This window comes from Lepidochelys kempii, chromosome 8, assembly GCF_965140285.1.
Source record: "Lepidochelys kempii isolate rLepKem1 chromosome 8, rLepKem1.hap1, whole genome shotgun sequence".
Classification (NCBI taxonomy): Eukaryota; Metazoa; Chordata; order Testudines; family Cheloniidae; genus Lepidochelys; species Lepidochelys kempii.
The window spans coordinates 37,756,725-37,774,532 of NC_136387.1; the positions used below are offsets into that span (position 1 = coordinate 37,756,725).

Sequence of the window (17,808 nt, forward strand, 5' to 3'; positions counted from 1 at the left end):
TCTTTATTCAGGCCTAATCTGATGGTGTCCAGTTTGCAAATTACAGACTCCAACGTGAAACTGCAGAACTGGAATTAATCTGTAAACTGGACACCATCAGATTAGGCCTGAATAAAGACTGGGAGTGGTTGGGTCATTACAAAACCTAAACCTAATTTCTCCAATACTAATTTCCCCTTACTGTTACTCACACCTTTTTGTCAGCTGTCTGAAATGGGCCACTCTCATTACCACTTCAACAGTTATTTTTCCTCCCTTGGTATCCTGCTGTCAATTGAATTGTCTCAATAGACTTACCTCACACTTGGTAAGGCAATTCACATCTTTTAATGTATTTATACCTGCTCCTGTATTTTCCACTCCATGCATCTGATGAAGTGGGTTCTAGCCAATGAAAGCTTATGCCCAAATAAATTGTTAGTCTCTAAGGTACCACAAGGACTCCTCATTGTTTTTGCTGATACAGACTAACACGGCTATCACTCTGAAACCTGTCACAGAGCTCTTCTGTTTCCTGAAACCTGTGTGAACCCCTTATGCTTAAGGATCAGTTCCACCAGGTATTTAGCTTGGACAATCTGCTTATCTTCTCCAGATCTGAGGAAAAGCTCTGTGAATCTCGAAAGCTTGTGCTTCCCACCAACATAAGTTGATCCAATAAAAGATACTACCTCACCTACCTTGTCTCTGTTATATATTCATCACTACTTTATTCCAGTCTGCAGTCAGATATATGTAAGATCCATATGCACCTGTTATAGAGACTTTCTATTTGCCAAAGTGAAAACAAGTATGATACACAATTAATTTAGACATTAAACTAAATATCACTAATATAATGTTGTCTGCATATAACTTGACTACAGCAGTCCCAATAGCCACACCTCAACAAAACAGAATTTATGAAAGAAACCTCCCAGTATTAGACTTGTTCTAGATCTTTGACGATCATCTGCTCTGAAGTTAAGGTCTGATGTAAAGAAAATCTTAAAAATTTGTTCAAAATGGTTGATATTTACTAACAAAATTAAAGATGATTAAATGGTTTTTTAATCATAAATATAATTTAAGCGATTTCTTTCCTTCAGAAAAGAAAAAGGGAAACTATTTGGAAGATTAGTATATTAGGTCACGGACTAAAGGTTTTATCTTTATAAACATAATATATAAACATATATATAAACATATATATAAACATAATATATAAACATAATATATAAACATAATATATAAACATAATATATAAACACCTAAACAGTGTCCATGACAAGAGGAAAGTTAAGTTAAGTCAAGAATGATTAAATATAAAGAAAAAGAATAGCTAGTAGCTAGCTGACTTTATATATTTATGTCACAAGGTGCCGCTGCTGACTAAAAATACGTTTTCATAGAAAGGGAAAAATACAGCTCCTCCCCCCGTCCCCATACTAAAATCTGCAGCAAATCAGAGATTCACCAGTATTGCCTGACATTGGCCTTGAATGAAACCTCTACATAGACGTGGCCCGATACATTGAAGCATACTTAATATATGGGAAAAACAGGGATTTTACTGGATAAGCGACACAGACCCGCGACTGCGATGGCTCTTCTCCGGCGAGACTCCCTGGGAACCGGGCAGCTGCTGCGGCTGGTTCTGCTACACACGGCCTGGGAGGTGGGCAGCGGCCAGGTCCGTTATTCCCTGCCGGAGGAATCCAAACACGGCACCTTTGTGGGCCGCCTGGCCCAGGACCTGGGGCTGGAGGTGTCGGAGCTGGTGTCTCGGATGTTCCGGATGGTCTCCAAAGGCAGGGGAGACTATTTTGAGGTAAATTTGCAGAGCGGCGTTTTGTTTGTTAAGTCGCCAGTAGACAGGGAAGAGGTGTGCGGCCAAAGCCCCCTGTGCGCCATTGACCTGGAGGTGATAGTGGACAAACCCCTGAGGATATTTCACGTGGAAGTGGAGATACAGGATATAAATGACAATGCTCCTGTGTTCCCTGTAAGTAAAGAAAATCTGTTTATTTTAGAATCGAGATTCTCCGACTCACGCTTCCCACTAGAGGGCGCGTCTGACGCAGATATTGGCACAAACTCTCTGCTGACCTATACACTCAGTCCAAGTGAACATTTTACTGTAGACATGCGAACGAATGATGAAAAAAGTAAATCGTTAGTCCTTGTATTAAGTAAACCACTGGACAGAGAGGAAACCCCGGAGCATAATTTATTACTCACTGCCACAGACAGGGGCAAACCGGAGCTCACCGGCACAGTTCAGCTGGTGATCACTGTGCTGGATGTGAATGACAACGCGCCTGTATTTAATCAGTCACTTTATAAGGTCCAGTTACTAGAAAATGCACCAAACGGATCACTAGTAATTAAACTCAACGCCACAGATTTGGATGAGGGAATAAATAAGGATATTATATATTCAGTTCGCAGTGTCACTCCGCTCAGTGAAAGCTCCATGTTTAGCATAGATTCAAACAGTGGTGAGCTGAGCGTGAATGGAAAATTGGACTTCGAAGACACAAGTTTACACGACATTCAAATCGAGGCTACGGATAAAAATCCGCATCCCTTGGCTGGGCACTGCAATGTTTTGGTGGAAGTGTTAGACGTGAACGACAACGCCCCTGAGTTGGCCGTGACTTCCCTTTCCCTGCCGGTGCCGGAGGACGCTCCCCCGGGGACAGTGGTGGCTCTTATTAGCGTCTCCGACCGGGACTCGGGAGACAACGGCAAAGTCACCTGCTCCATCCCCCCGGACCTGCCCTTTCAGCTCGTCTCCACCTTTAAGAATTATCACTCGCTGGTGCTGGCGGAGGCCGTGGATCGGGAGCGAGTGTCTGAATATAAGATCCTGGTGACAGCCAGAGACGAAGGGGCCCCGTCTCTCTCGGCCAGCAGCAGCATTTTGGTGCCAATCGCGGATGTGAACGATAACGCCCCTGCTTTCCCTCAGCCCGTGTACACGGTGTTTGTGAAGGAAAACAACCGTCCCGGGGCCCATCTCTTGAGCGTGTCGGCGTCGGACCCGGACGTGTGGGAAAACGCCTTTGTGAGCTACTCGGTGGTGGAGCGCAGTGTGGGAGAGCAGCAGCCCGTGTCCAGCTACATCTCGGTGCACTCGGAGAGCGGGCACATCTATGGGCTGCAGCCCTTTGACTACGAGGAGCTGCAAGCGCTGCAGTTCCAGGTGAGCGCGAGGGACGCCGGGTTCCCCTCCTTGTGCGGGAACGTGACTGTGCAGCTCTTCGTCCTGGATGAAAATGACAACGCGCCGGCAGTGTCCCCGCCTGGCTCCGGCCGCGGGTCGCCAGGGCCCGAGCTGGTTCCGCTGTCGGCCGGCGCAGGGCACGTGGTGGGCAAGGTCCGAGCGGTGGATGCGGATTCCGGCTACAACGCGTGGCTTCGCTACGAAGTGCAGGAGGCCGGGACTGCGGGGCCTTTCCGGGTGGGTGTGTACAGCGGGGAGATCAGCACCACGCGGGCCTTGGAGGAGACGGACGGCCCCAGCCAGAGACTCGTGATCCTGGTGAAGGACCATGGGGAGCCGGCGCTGTCAGCGACAGCCACGGTCAGCCTGTCCCTGGTGGAGAGTCCGCACGCTGTGAAATGGGACTCGAGGCAAAGGGTCGGGAGCGAAAGGCCCTTGGTCGACATGAACGTGTCTTTAACGATCGCCATTTGCTCGTTGTCCGGGCTGTTTGTGTTGGTGATTGTCGTGTACGTTGGCCTTAGTTGCCATCCGGGTCCGGAAGTGATGTGCGGTCCTGGGAAAGCCACCGTGGTGTGCTCGAGCGAGGTGGGGAGTTGGTCCTATTCGCAGCGCCAGAGCCGGAACCTGTGTGTCTGGGAAGGCACCGCCAAGAATGACCTCATGGTTTTCAGCCCCAACTTCCCTCCCTCACCGAAGATTGAGGGGAACTGGAAACAGGAGCAGCTAATCTGTGATGGACAGGTTAGTCATGTAACTGATTTCACGAGAAATATCCCTCTGAGATATAAGAGTTTTTTTACAGGATTTTCATATTGGCTACAGTATTAGGATTTCATAATGTGGTCTAGGTGAAAACCATAATTTAGGTAGAAATCGTGTTTATCAAAATTTCCAAAACGGGCTATTGAAAAGCAGGTGAGCGGTAATTTGTTATGGGAACGTCTTTTTTATTAATAGTATGAGTCGATGTAAACTCCTTTGCAGTTGCAAATTTAAGGGTAAAGCTGTTTATTTAAAAAAATCATACTACTATTTTAAGATAAATGGTGAACGTCTTTTCCATTGGTGGAAATAGATATGATCATATTAGCATACGTTGCCTGACACATTGTATTTAGGTTAGGGTCCTATTCTCTTTCATTATTTTCTATTTCTTCAGACCTATATATTTTAAAGAAATCTACACTAAATTTTCTCTATGAATACTATGACTTTCAGCCTTTGTGTGGTTGATAAGAAAGTCTGGGTGCTTAAGTGTGTTTCTTTTCTTAGTGATCGTATACCTCGCAGAAAGGTATTTTACAAATGTAGGTCTGCATGGTGTTCGTGAAAACATCATCAGAAGTGCAGTCCTTTGTGTGAATTTGATTTTATTCTTAAGAACTCTAAAATTACTTGCATTTGAGCAAAATCTCATCCAGACATTTTTCGTTGCTGATAATCCCAATGTCATTCAGGCTTCAGAAAAGAATCATTAGTTCACAAAAAATCCCTTTGGAAAGGTGACTCTTTACTTGGTATTTTTTTAAATCTGAATTTGAGACATTGTCTGTAACATGTCCTCATCTGTTGGGCATTTTAAATATCCCTAGTTCAGTAAGAAAAAATTAAGTTGAGATTTTAAAAGTTCTTATTTAGTTAATATAGTACCGATAGGAAGTGAAGAGAAACAGTCAAATGAAAAATGAGGCATCACATGAAGGCAGATAACTAAAAAGTGACAAATTTTGTAAGTGTTAGTATGGAAATGCTAGAAGTCTAAATAGTAAGATGGGTGAATCTGATACCTTGAACTTGGTATTAAATGAGAATATTAGTATAATAGAAATCACAGAAATTAGGTGGATTGATGACAATCATTGTAAACAGTAGTACTTGGATGCAAAATATATTGTAATGACAGAGTAGGTCATGCTTGTGGGGGAGGGGCAGTATATGTGAAAGAAAGCACAGAGTCAAATATAGTGAGTATCTTAAACAAATCAAACTGGTCAATAGAATCTCTATGGCTAGAAATCCCATGCTTAAATGAGAAGAATATAGTAGTAGGAATACACTATCAACCACCTGACCAGGAGGGTAACAATGACTGTGAAATGCTCAGGGAGATTAGAGAGGCTATAAAAATAGAAAACTCAGTAATAAGGGGGTATTTCAACTATCTCCATATTGACTGGGTACCTGTCACCGCAAGCCAGGATGCGGAGATAAAGTTTCTAGATACCATTAATAAGTGCTTCTTTAAGCCGCTAGTCCTGGAACCCACAAGGGGAGAGAGAATTCTTGACAGTCCTAAGTGAAGCACAGGAGATGGTCCCACAGATGCATATAGCTGAACCACTGGATAATACCCACCATAATAAAATTAATTTTAACATCCTTGTGTAAGGGGGGAAATACCAAAGAAACCCACCACATTAGCATTTAACTTCAAAATGGGGAACTAAACAAAAATAAGGATGCTAGTTAAACAGAAATTAAAAGGAACAGCCACAAGAGTGAAATACCCAGAACCTCCATGGAAACTTTTAAAAAACACCATAGTAGAGGCTCAGATTAAATGAATACTCCAAATTAAAAACCATAGTAGGAGGACCAAAAAATGCCACTATGGCTAAACAACAGAGTAAAAGAGTCCATTTAGAGACAAAAAGCTATCCTGTAAAAATTGGAAGTTAAATCCTACTACAGAAAATGGAAAAGAGCATACACTCTGCAAGTCAAGTGTTAAAGCATAATCAGGTGGGGGAAAAAAAGAATTTGAAAAGCAACTAGGAAAAGACATAAAAACCAAAAGCAAAATTATTTCTAAATACATCAGAAGTAGGAAGCTACCAAGCAACCAGTGGGGTCACTGGGCAATGGAGGTGCTAAAGGAGCACTCAACAAAGAGGAGGCCATTGCAGAGAAGCTAAATGAATTCTTTGTGTTGGTTTTCTCTGCAGAGCCTGTGAGGGAGATTCCCACACTGAGCCACTCTCTTTACATGACATATCTGAGGAACTGTCCCAGATTGAGCTGTCTATAGAGGAGGTTTTGGAACAAATTGATACATTAAACAGTAATAAGTCACCAGGGCCAGATGGTTCATTATTTGCCCAAAAGTTCTGAAGAAACTCAGATATGAAATTGCAGAACTTCTAAGTATGGTAAGTAACCTATCACTTAAATAAGCTTCTGTGCCAGATGATTGGAGGATAGCTAAGGTGACACCAATTATTTAGAAAGGTTCCAGAGGTGATCCTGGAAATTACAGGCTGGTAAGCCTGGCTTCAGTCCAGGAAAATTGGTTGAAATTGTCATAAAGATAAGTATTATCAGGTAGATTAACATTATATATTGGGGAAGAGTCAACATGGCTTTTGTAAAGGGAAATCATACCTCACCCTACTAAAATTCTCTGAGGTGGTTAGTAGATACAGTGTACTTGGACTTAGAGAAAGCCTTTGACAAGGGGGGAGGGATAGCTCAGTGGTTTGAGCATTGGCCTGCTAAGCCCAGGGTTGTGAGTTCACTCCTTGAGGGGGCCATTTAGGGATGGGGCAAAAATTGGGGATTGGCCCTATTTTGAGCAGGGGGTTGGACTAGATGACCTCTGAGGACACTTCCAACCCTGATATTCTATGATTCTAAGGTCCCTCACCAAAGGCTGTTAAGCAAAATAAGCAGTCATAGGATAAGAGGAAAGGTCCTCTCATAGATCAGTTGCTGGTTAAAAGAAGGGAAATAAGGGGTAGGAATAAATAGTCAGTTTCCAGAATGGAGAGAGATGTTTCCCAGGGATCCATACCAGTTATTTTCAACATATTCATAAATTATCTGGAAAAAAGGGGTAAACAGTGAGGTGGCAAAGTTTGCGGAAAATACAAAATTACTCAAGATAGTGAAGTCCAGAGCAGATTGTGAAGAGCTAAAAGGGATCTCCCAAAACTGGGTGACTGGGCAACAAAACGGCAGATGAAATTCAATGCTGATAAATGCAAAGTAAATTATCATAAATTGTTTTATAAGGATTAGGCATTAAACAATCTCATACTTTCTAAATAATCCTATATTCTTCCCTTTTACTGACTGATTTCACATTTTACTTAATTATTCCAAATGATTAATCTGATTAACATAATTTAAGAGGGGTAATAACCTTATGTGGGGAGCAGAGCACATACGAGCACCACTGATCTTCATTTTCAGTATTTGATTTTGTTTTTGAGCATTCCTTTTGCCCCCCTCTTCTGGAATTTCTTTGAACGTATCTGAGATGTGTCATGTCTGGAAAAACAAGAACCCGTGGCTAGGCAGACGTTTTTTTCTGTCGTAGAAACATAGACCGGGAAGTTGGTGGCCTCTCTCCCTCCATGTGCGTGTGAGCAGCCGAGCAATAGCGTATGAAGAGCTCTGCTCTGCTTCTAAATCTGTCTCTTATTCACAGTTAGCTAATTTGCAGACATCTAGTTAAATAAAGGGCAAAGTCGAAGCTACAGATGAGAGATGTGTGGAGTGATTTCGAAGCACTGTGAAGAAGAAAGCTTCCAGAATCTACAGCCTCACACTGTGCTTATACTGTTACTGGCCCGGTAAGGGACAAGATGTTGCTTTCCAAAATGAATGATATGAAGAAGACGCCTAGGAGACACCTGAGACTTGTTGATGTTCTAGGTGGGTTAGAGTCTACTAATCTTTCTTCCCTTTTTAGAAAATTAAACTGAATGATTACAGTTGTCTGACACTAGGGACTCCCATGTCCCATCCAGTGCTCTTGGCTAGAAGACTTTCTAAAAGTGGGGAAGAAACCCTCATCTAAATCTGTGCGATGTGCCGTACTAACAACTTGAAGCTCTGTGTCGTTTCATATCGTAGTTCTTGAAGATGCTAGTGCACCGGTTGCTTTTCAAGATAACTGAAGTAGGTGTTTACCTACATGACATGACAATTTTAGGTAAACTATGCAAAGACATTATTTAATCGAAGATTTGGGGAAAGGGGACACAGAGATGTTGTTTATACCCCGATCAGGTATATGCCGAAGTGGAAGACAATTTCTAAATATTCAAGCTGTGGAAGAGACAGACGATATTGCTTAGCTGAAGAGGTGGAGAAGGGCCTTGGCACCGATTAATTTTCACCTGAAGAGTCAGATATGAAGTCGGAGTCTATGCAAATTAATATCTTAAATACAAGATGTAAAAATAATTGATTGTACACGAGAACCTATACTGTGTTTTGCATTATTGTGCTTTATTTATATGAATGCATCTACATCGAATGGTCTCAGAGGGGAGATCTTTATCTTCCATGGATTTCTTCAGAGATGTACTGGTATAAATTGATAGAAGAATTTCGCTCCAGCTTGGGAAATTACATTCTGACCATCCATTCTCCATGGCATTTATAATTAGATATAGTGTTGTGCACTTGTTTTTCTAAAAGCGGTTGTGTGTATTGATAATGCAAACTGGTTGACGTGAAAAATTTACATATTGCTACATCCCAGCCCAGCAGGTGAGTGACCCTTATGTAGAATCTGAAAGACATTTTGGATCCTAGAGAATGAGTGTTGCTAAAAGAATGAAAATTCTTCTTCTTCTTCTTCTTCTTCTTCTTCTTCTTCTTCTTCTTCTTCTTCTTCTTCTTCTTCTTCTTCTTCTCCTCCTCCTCCTCCTCCTCCTCCTCCTCATCAGCAGTAGCAGCAGGAGGAACAAAAATTATAATTAATAAACTATTTAGATGCAGGAAAATATTTTTAAAATATCAAGCATGTATTGGAAAAACCTAAGAAGTTCTGAAAAACGAATTTCCTCAAATGTTGTGCACCGGGTATTGATGCCAGTCAGACATAAGACTTCTCATGATTCCCTCATGTATTTAAATAATAAAAATACAGGATAAATGGTGACTACTGAAGAAGAATTAGGAGATACTAATTCAATTACAACCCATTATTTTTTGCCTCTTCTGCTTACTCTTAAACGCCGCACTTAAAATTATTATTCTTTATAGACGAGAAATTAGGGGGGCATTTTCCTGTGTTAAGACAAGTGGCAAGAAAATAGAGTTCAGCAGTGTGTGATCATAGAGATCTATGGATACTAGGAAATTGCACAGCGTTCAATAGTTAAATAGTTAAGGGCACTTCATCGTTTCAGCTTCTAAACGCGTCCTTGCAATCTCTTATTCACATTACTTACTGATCCCAGTAACGCCACTGAAGCTCAGTAGGTACGAATCAGCTCCTAAGAATTAAAGATACAGGACTGCGTACTTAGAGTCTAAGATCTTCAAGACAGGGAATAGGAGTTCGGTATCTATATGGTAGAATGTAAATGTGCAGCGTATATACATGATAAGAAAGATAAAATAATAACAGAAAGAAAGACAGGTTATAAGCTGGTAAACCAAGTGATGTATTTAATAAACCCTCCAGTTGTTTTGAAGATCGCAGTTTTTAAGGGGCTCATGTTCTGAAATCATCACAACAGAAAATAAACACTGGACATGATAAAGTCTCGTACAATGAAAAGGGGTGTTATCGGCACACAGGCGCTGCTAATGTTACCACTGAATATATAATGAAAACAATGTACTTCAGTATACCCTAAGTTATCACAAATTAAAATACACATATTTCTATAAAATTTAAAAATGAGTTGTAAAAAAATTCTGAAAAAGGGACAAGAATAAGAACAATAAGAAGACAAAACACAAGCATATGACATAAAAATAATCATAACAATGACAGGTTTCAGAGTAACAGCCGTGTTAGTCTGTCTTTGCAAAAAGAAAAGGAGTACTTGTGGCACCTTAGAAACTAACCAATTTATTTGAGCATGAGCTTTCCTGAGCTACAGCTCACTTCATCGGATGCATACTGTGGAAACTGCAGTAGACATATATACACAGCAGGACAGTGCGGTGGGAGGGGGTATTGTTTCATGGTCTCTCTGTGTATATAATGTCTACTGCAGTTTCCACGGTATGCATCCGATGAAGTGAGCTGTAGCTCACGAAAGCTCATGCTCAAATAAATTGGTTAGTCTCTAAGGTGCCACAAGTACTCCTTTTCTTCATAACAATTATGTTGTATTTCTACATTTAGTCACATGGTGTCGCTGTAGACCAAAAAAAGGACTTCGGTGAGAAAGGAAAACGGAAGCCCCTCCCAGGTTTGTACTATGAATCACGTCAATATCAAAGGGCGGATCAAACCGGGCACAGAGGCACTAGACTGAGCAATTTGCAAAGATAAGGCTAAAATATATTTTAACTTTTTTTGTATTAGCCACGTCTTAACTGGCGAATTTTGAAAGGAGAGTTTCCGCGATGGCTCTTCTCCGGCGAGAGACCCTAGTAACCGGGCAGCTGCTGCGGCTGGTTCTGCTACACACGGCCTGGGAGGTGGGCAGCGGCCAGGTCCGTTATTCCCTGCCGGAGGAATCCAAGCACGGCACCTTTGTGGGCCGCCTGGCCCAGGACCTGGGGCTGGAGGTGTCGGAGCTGGTGTCTCGGATGTTCCGGATGGTCTCCAAAGGCAGGGGAGACTATTTTGAGGTAAATTTGCAGAGCGGCGTTTTGTTTGTTAAGTCGCCAGTAGACAGGGAAGAGGTGTGCGGCCAAAGCCCCCTGTGCGCCATTGACCTGGAGGTGATAGTGGACAAACCCCTGAGGATATTTCACGTGCAAGTGGAGATACAGGATATAAATGACAATGCTCCTGTGTTCCCTGTAAATGAATTAAATCTGTTTATATCAGAATCAACACTGCCGGGCTCGCGTTTCCCAGGAGAGGGCGCGTTTGACGCAGATATTGGTACAAACTCTCTGCTAACCTATAAACTCAGCTCCAATGAATTTTTCACTCTAGATGTACAAAAGAAAAACGACAAAAGCAAATCTGCTGAGCTCGTGTTAAGGAAGGCTCTCGATAGAGAGGAAATCCCTCTTCATAATTTATTACTCACTGCTACTGATAGGGGCAAACCGGAGCTGACGGGCACAGTTCAGCTGGTGATCACTGTGCTGGATGTCAATGATAACGCGCCTGTCTTTGGTCAATCCGTGTATGAGGTCAGTGTAACGGAAAATACAACTGTTGGGGAGTTAGTCGTCAAACTCAACGCCACTGATTTGGATGAGGGGATTAATAAAGATATCGCATATTATTTTAATATTCTTTCTGATCCCGAAGTAAAAGACATGTTCAGTATAGATTCTCATACCGGAGAAATTAGAATCAAAGGAGAACTGGATTTTGAAGGTACTAAATTGTATGAAATTCAAGTCCAAGCTACAGATGAAGGTCACGCTCCAATGGTCGGACACTGCAAAATTTTGGTGGAAGTTTTAGACGTGAACGACAACGTCCCTGAGCTGGCCGTGACTTCCCTTTACCTGCCGGTGCTGGAGGACGCTCCCCTGGGGACAGTGGTGGCTCTTATTAGCGTCTCCGACCGGGACTCGGGAGACAACGGCAAAGTCACCTGCTCCATCCCCCCGGACATGCCCTTTCAGCTCGTCTCCACCTTCAAGAATTATCACTCGGTGGTGCTGGCGGAGGCCGTGGATCGGGAGCGAGTGTCTGAATATAAGATCCTGGTGACAGCCAGAGACGAAGGGGCCCCGTCTCTCTCGGCCAGCAGCAGCATTTTGGTGCCGATCGCGGATGTGAACGATAACGCCCCTGCTTTCCCTCAGCCCGTGTACACGGTGTTTGTGAAGGAAAACAACCGTCCCGGGGCCCATCTCTTGAGCGTGTCGGCGTCGGACCCGGACGTGCGGGAAAACGCCTTTGTGAGCTACTCGGTGGTGGAGCGCAGTGTGGGAGAGCAGCAGCCCGTGTCGAGCTACATCTCGGTGCACTCGGAGAGCGGGCACATCTATGGGCTGCAGCCCTTTGACTACGAGGAGCTGCAAGTGCTGCAGTTCCAGGTGAGCGCGAGGGACGCCGGGTTCCCCTTCTTGTGCGGGAACGTGACTGTGCAGCTCTTCGTCCTGGATGAAAATGACAACGCGCCGGCAGTGTCCCCGCCTGGCTCCGGCCGCGGGTCGCCAGGGCCCGAGCTGGTTCCGCTGTCGGCCGGCGCAGGGCACGTGGTGGGCAAGGTCCGAGCGGTGGATGCGGATTCCGGCTACAACGCGTGGCTTCGCTACGAAGTGCAGGAGGCCGGGGCTGCGGGGCCTTTCCGGGTGGGTGTGTACAGCGGGGAGATCAGCACCACGCGGGCCTTGGAGGAGGCGGACGGCCCCAGCCAGAGACTCGTGATCCTGGTGAAGGACCATGGGGAGCCGGCGCTGTCAGCGACAGCCACGGTCAGCTTGTCCCTGGTGGAGAGTCCGCAGGCTGTGAAATGGGACTCGAGGCAAAGGGTCGGGAGCGAAAGGCCCTTGGTCGACATGAACGTGTCTTTAATGATCGCCATTTGCTCGTTGTCCGGGCTGTTTGTGTTGGTGATTGTCGTGTACGTTGGCCTGAGATGCCACCCGGGTCCGGAAGTGATGTGTGGTCCTGGGAAAGCCACCGTGGTGTGCTCGAGCGAGGTGGGGAGTTGGTCCTATTCGCAGCGCCAGAGCCAGAACCTGTGTGTCAGGGAAGTCACCGCCAAGAATGACCTGATGGTTTTCAGCCCCAACGTCCCTCATTCCTCGGGGAATGTGGGCATAGAGAAACCTCAACAGGAACTGACACTGAAGTCTTCTGCGGTGGTGAGTCAGATGACTGAATCCTTATTTGGAAATATTTGTATGTTGTAGGTCTTTATGTGTTCTTAGGCATGTTGTCTGTGAAACGAATGAAGAAGCAACTTTTAAAAAAATTGGATGTTCCTTATAGCAACTGCGATAGTAGTAGCTGGAGAAAGGTTTTTTTTTGAGAGAATTAACTGTTATCAATAACTTCTATAATTCTACTTATGTGTAGGTACTTTGGTAGTCATAGACAGGAATGTGGGCTTTAATAATGAGAATTAATTGTAAGAAAAGTATTTGGATGTTTATGCCACTATTTCTGTTTATGTCATATTTATACTAAAGAAAATCTTGTCGTGAATGTTAATTAGAGAAATACAAAAGTCCTTGCAGATTCACATTAGGGTGAGTTTGTTTATATTGTTCGGTATTTATATTATTGCTATTATTAGTGCCTATATTTTACATAGTGGAAATTTTTTTTATTAACAAGTATCAATAAACGTACAAGTTTTGTCCTACGATTTTACAACACATGAAGCAGTGCTCTGTCTTTTTGATGCATTGCTATGTGTCAGCGTTAGCAATATTAAGAAACACATTAATTTTGCCACTGTCTTCTGACCCCCAAACTCTGGTATTTTATTCTTATGGTAGAAATGATTGTAACTGAAGGAAAATTACTCACATTCTTCATTTTTGTCAAATATTTTACCTGTATTTTTAAAATAAGTTTATTACATTATTTCCTGAAACCCTTCAAAGTAAGGATTTAAATGACCCCAATAGTAAAGTTTAATCACCCTATAAATAATCAATTTTACTGCAGTGTGGATGGATTACTTCACTATTGTGTCATTTATGCCCTTGTATAAATTGTAACACACACATACACACACGATTGCAGAGATACACAGTTCACCCCGCCCCTCTCTCAACTAACTAAATCAGCGCTTTTCAAACTATTTAGGCTGCCTTCCCTTTTCCAAATAATGCAGTCTACTGCATACCCTCCTAGGAGATAGGCAGACACAACACGTTTGGGTCAGGTGCTCCCAGATTTCTCCCTTCCATTTAGCAACAGCTTCTAGAAGTTTTGAAGCTAGAAGTTGGGGAGCACAGATGAATGTTTGGAGGGGCAAGTGGCGACACCAGGCAGCTCGTACCAGCCCCTCCTGGCAGGGCTTGGGGAGGGAATGCCACCGTCACCCCGACTCACCTCAGGGGGCCACACAGCCTGTCTTTGAGTGTGTGTGTGTGTGGGGTGCAACCAAAAACTGTAAGTCAAAGGTAGGGGGCTCAGCTGCTGCCCGCTGAGGAGAGTCAGGGTGTGGAGATGGTTTGCAGCTGGCCTGAGCCACCTGGCATAGCTGCTTGCCCCTCGGATGTTCCTACACCTTAAGGGAGTGCACCCCACATTTTGAAAACCTCTGTACTAAATAAAATGCATTGTCGTCCATTACAGGATTTTTCTTGTATACCTCCTGACGAGAGCTTGTGTACTCCTAGGAGTATCGGTACTCCAGTTTGAAAACCACTGCTGTAAACTGTGGTATACTGCCACCTATCACTATAGTACTGAAGAACTTCCACATACAATCGGTAATAATAGTGAAATCCCTAGTGGACTTCATGAAGGCTCTAGCACTTCTTCCGTTTCAGGGTCATAATTCTGATTAGGGTAGCCCTTTTTTCTTGTCAATTTTATTATTCTCCTTTTTTGTTTAGTTGTCCAAAGTGACGAAGAGTCAGTACTGTGAGGTCATTCTTATGGTGGAAAAGCTTTTTAAAAAAGGAAGGTCTTACAGTGTTTTCTAAAGATGGTCAGATTCTGGATTTGCCTCCTCCCGTCTGGAAATTTATTCTCTAGTCCGATTCCCCTCAGCTGAGAATGCTTTGACCCCAGCTGTGAGGTGCTTTGTCTTTCTTGGGTTTTGTCATCTGAATTGTCCCAGGGAAACACAGCTGTCATAGTGGTTCACAGATTGAAATTCAGTCTTTGATATAGCCAGGGCTTGATCCATTAATTGCTTTGAAACTTACGTTCAAAGCCTTAAACTAGCATGGGAAACTGACTGGCATCCAGTGGAGGGATTTGAGCATGACTTGATGTGCTCCGGATGGTCTGAGCTATGGAGAACGGTGGCAGCTGCATTCTGTACCAGCTGGAGCCAGTTCATTGTCTTCATTTTCAGATTCAGTGAATTACAGTAATCCAATTTAGATATGCATATACATGGATCACCGTGGCCAGGTCCTTGCTTAGGAGGAAGGAAGTTTCCTAGCAAGCCGGAAGTGAAGTAAAGTATTTCTAGATACACTTCTTGATCATCCATGCTCTGCTAAGAGCGGAATAGGACCTCCTACTGTGGAGAGCTCCACAGTTTCCCACATCACATGGGCTTGGTATCATCTCTGTATCTTTTGCCTCCTTTTCCCTTTCATCCTTGTTGCTTTTAATTCCAGTTGCTTTCTGTGTAATGTCACCTCATTTAATACTTTCCTCCCTACCTCGCTGTTAACACCATCCTTTGCTCAGCACCTCTCTTTGCTATTTTATTTTTAATTCTGCTCTTGCTGAACTGCACCCCCATTATTATTAATATTACTCTGTATTACATCCTTGGGATTATTTTAAACAAAAAGCCTTCACACTATACAAGATCTTTAAAAATAAGAAGGGGAAAGCAACTGTCTAAATTTTATCCCCATGAGTCACCAATAAATCTTGACTATGAACTGCCTCTGTAGGTTTGAGTAGTCAGGAGTATTGTTAAACCCTTTGACACTTTCCTGATAACAGGAGAGGCACATAGGGCCTGCCTCCCCTGTTTACATGTTAGAAGGAGTCTGAGCAGAGATATTGAGACTCAAAGAATGATGAAATGCAGTCCATTAGCCATTGATAGGTAAAGATTGCATGAAGCATTACATAAATCTGGAAATTGAGGGATAGCAGTTTTAAATGTTGGTCACTGGCTGTGCTCTCATCAAGACAGCTGCTCAAAGAATTTCTTGAGAGGGACCTAACAAAGAAATTGCAACTCTCCATCCCATCAAAAATACTTTTGAACTTCAGAAAGGGGATGATCAGTGCATCTCTCCTCCCACTGAAGTGAAGTGAAATAATCTAAGTAAAATTCTCCCTACCACCCCCAAACTCCTCTCCCCCGCTTGCTTGGTTACATGCACAGTTCTGTTATCAGGAAACTGTCAAGTAAAATAGAAAGGCCTTTTCAAACTTCTAAAATATATCTTCCAACAAAAAAGTCAACAAAGATTCTTAAAGTTGTGTGGAGTTGTCTTCCTTGTGCCCTGGTTCCTAATTATTGCCTGAAGTTAACTGCATTGGTTTCACTAGTTGCTGCAAAATGGGAAGTTGGTGTGGAATTGCAAGTGAAATAAGACTGTAATGTTGGCATTTATGTATATTTGATTACAGTAGTCTCAAAGTACTGGGTCAGATTAATTGTCATTCTAGCCCAGTATTCTGTCTTCTGACAGTGGCCAGTGTCAGATGATTCAGAGGGAATGAATAGAACTGGGCAATTTTGAGTGATCCATCCCCTGTCATGCCATCCTGCCCCAGCTTCTGGCAGTTGGAGGTTTAGGTACACTCAGAACATGGGGTTTCATCCCTGACCATCTTGGATAATAGTTATTGATGACCCTATCTTCCATGAATTTAAATAATTCTTTTTTGAACCAGTTATACTTTTGTCCTTCACAATTGTGATGCTAGTATACCAGGTGACAGCTTATGCCAAGGTCCCAAAGTCTCAGCTGGACATTGACAAATACATAGCTGGAATCAGTCTGGCTCACCTCTGTGTTAGTAGTGTAAAAATAGGAGTTATGGGACATAAGAGAGAGACACTAATTGGTGTGATCTGCAACAGAAAGAGTTATGTCTTTCCCAACAGGAAAGGTTCATTGACACTAGATGGTCTATTGTGGGATGTTAAAGAGGACAAAATACTTTGTTGTTCTGCTTCCCCCTCCCACCATGAAGCTGAATCATGAAGGTGGAGTCCTCCCATCAGCTGAATTTGCAGCTCAGAATGCATGACAGGAGGGGGTAAAACCCCAAACAAAAAGAACTAGGTATCAGTATTCTGCTTGGACTCTGGGAAGCAAGTTTTCTAGATATAAGCAACAGATCCCCAGTTGCTTAGCCTGGGTTAGCCCTAAAGCACAAGTAGAACTTGCTTATTATAGATGCTGCTATTAGCTTTTGAAATTTAAGATTGTAACCCATTTGTGTAATTATATTTTCCTGCTTTAACCTTGTAAGTAATTCTCTAGTTTCCCTTTCCTATTTAATAAATCTTTATATAGTTTATTATAGGATTGGCTACAAGTGTTGCCTTCAGTGTGAGATCTGAGGTGAAATTGACTTGCTGTTTGACTGGTCCTTTAGGACTGGGAGTAACCTGAATATTTTTGTGATTGTTGGTGTCAGGGACCATCTATTAAAAAATGTGTGCTTACCAGGGTCGTGAGATAGATTGGAGTTCCCAAAGGACTATCTGTGATTCCATGTTAAGGCTGTTACGGTGCCTGAGGAGTTCACATTGAATAATTGATTGGTGAAATCTAAGTATAGAATTCACAACCAATTTGGGGTTTGCGCCCTGCTTCCTAGCAGTCTGCCCTGAGGTTGGTAATCACACTCTTGAGTCAGTGCAAAAAGCATTATATTAACATCCTATGGCAATGAGTTCCACAGATTGATTATGCATTGTGTGAGGTATTTCCTTTCGTTTGTTTCAAATTTTCTGCCTATTAATTTCATCAGGTGACCCCTACTTCTTGTGTTATGTGAAGAGGTATTATGATATTTACTGTCTTATTATCTATTATTGTCTTATTCTCTATCCCTTTCCTAATGGTTCCTAACATTCTGTTAGATCTTTTTG

At 43.0% G+C, this 17,808-nt stretch overlaps 2 protein-coding genes across 3 annotated transcripts in view; both read left to right on the forward strand.

The window, feature by feature from the left end:
- Nucleotides 1–17,808, forward strand: part of LOC140915797 (protocadherin alpha-C2) — a 362,081-nt gene that overhangs the window by 18,643 nt on the left and 325,630 nt on the right. Inside the window, exon 1 of one of the 2 annotated variants that reach the window (XM_073356097.2) lies at nt 1,429–3,952. The exons of the other annotated variant lie outside the window; for it this stretch is intronic. Within the exon in view, the coding sequence (XP_073212198.2) occupies nt 1,532–3,952 (2,421 nt within the window). The 5' untranslated portion in view covers nt 1,429–1,531. Of the gene's footprint in view, nt 1–1,428; nt 3,953–17,808 lie in introns of those variants that run through there. 2 annotated transcript variants of the gene reach the window in all.
- LOC140916405 (protocadherin alpha-8) lies at nt 10,529–12,955 on the forward strand. The gene has a single exon (XM_073358060.1). The coding sequence runs from the start codon at nt 10,529–10,531 to the stop codon at nt 12,953–12,955; it is 2,427 nt and encodes an 808-aa protein (XP_073214161.1).

Coding starts and splice junctions, on each gene's coding strand:
- LOC140916405 (XM_073358060.1), top strand. CDS start 10,529: ATGGCTCTTCTCCGGCGAGAGACCCTAGTAACCGGGCAGCTGCTGCGG.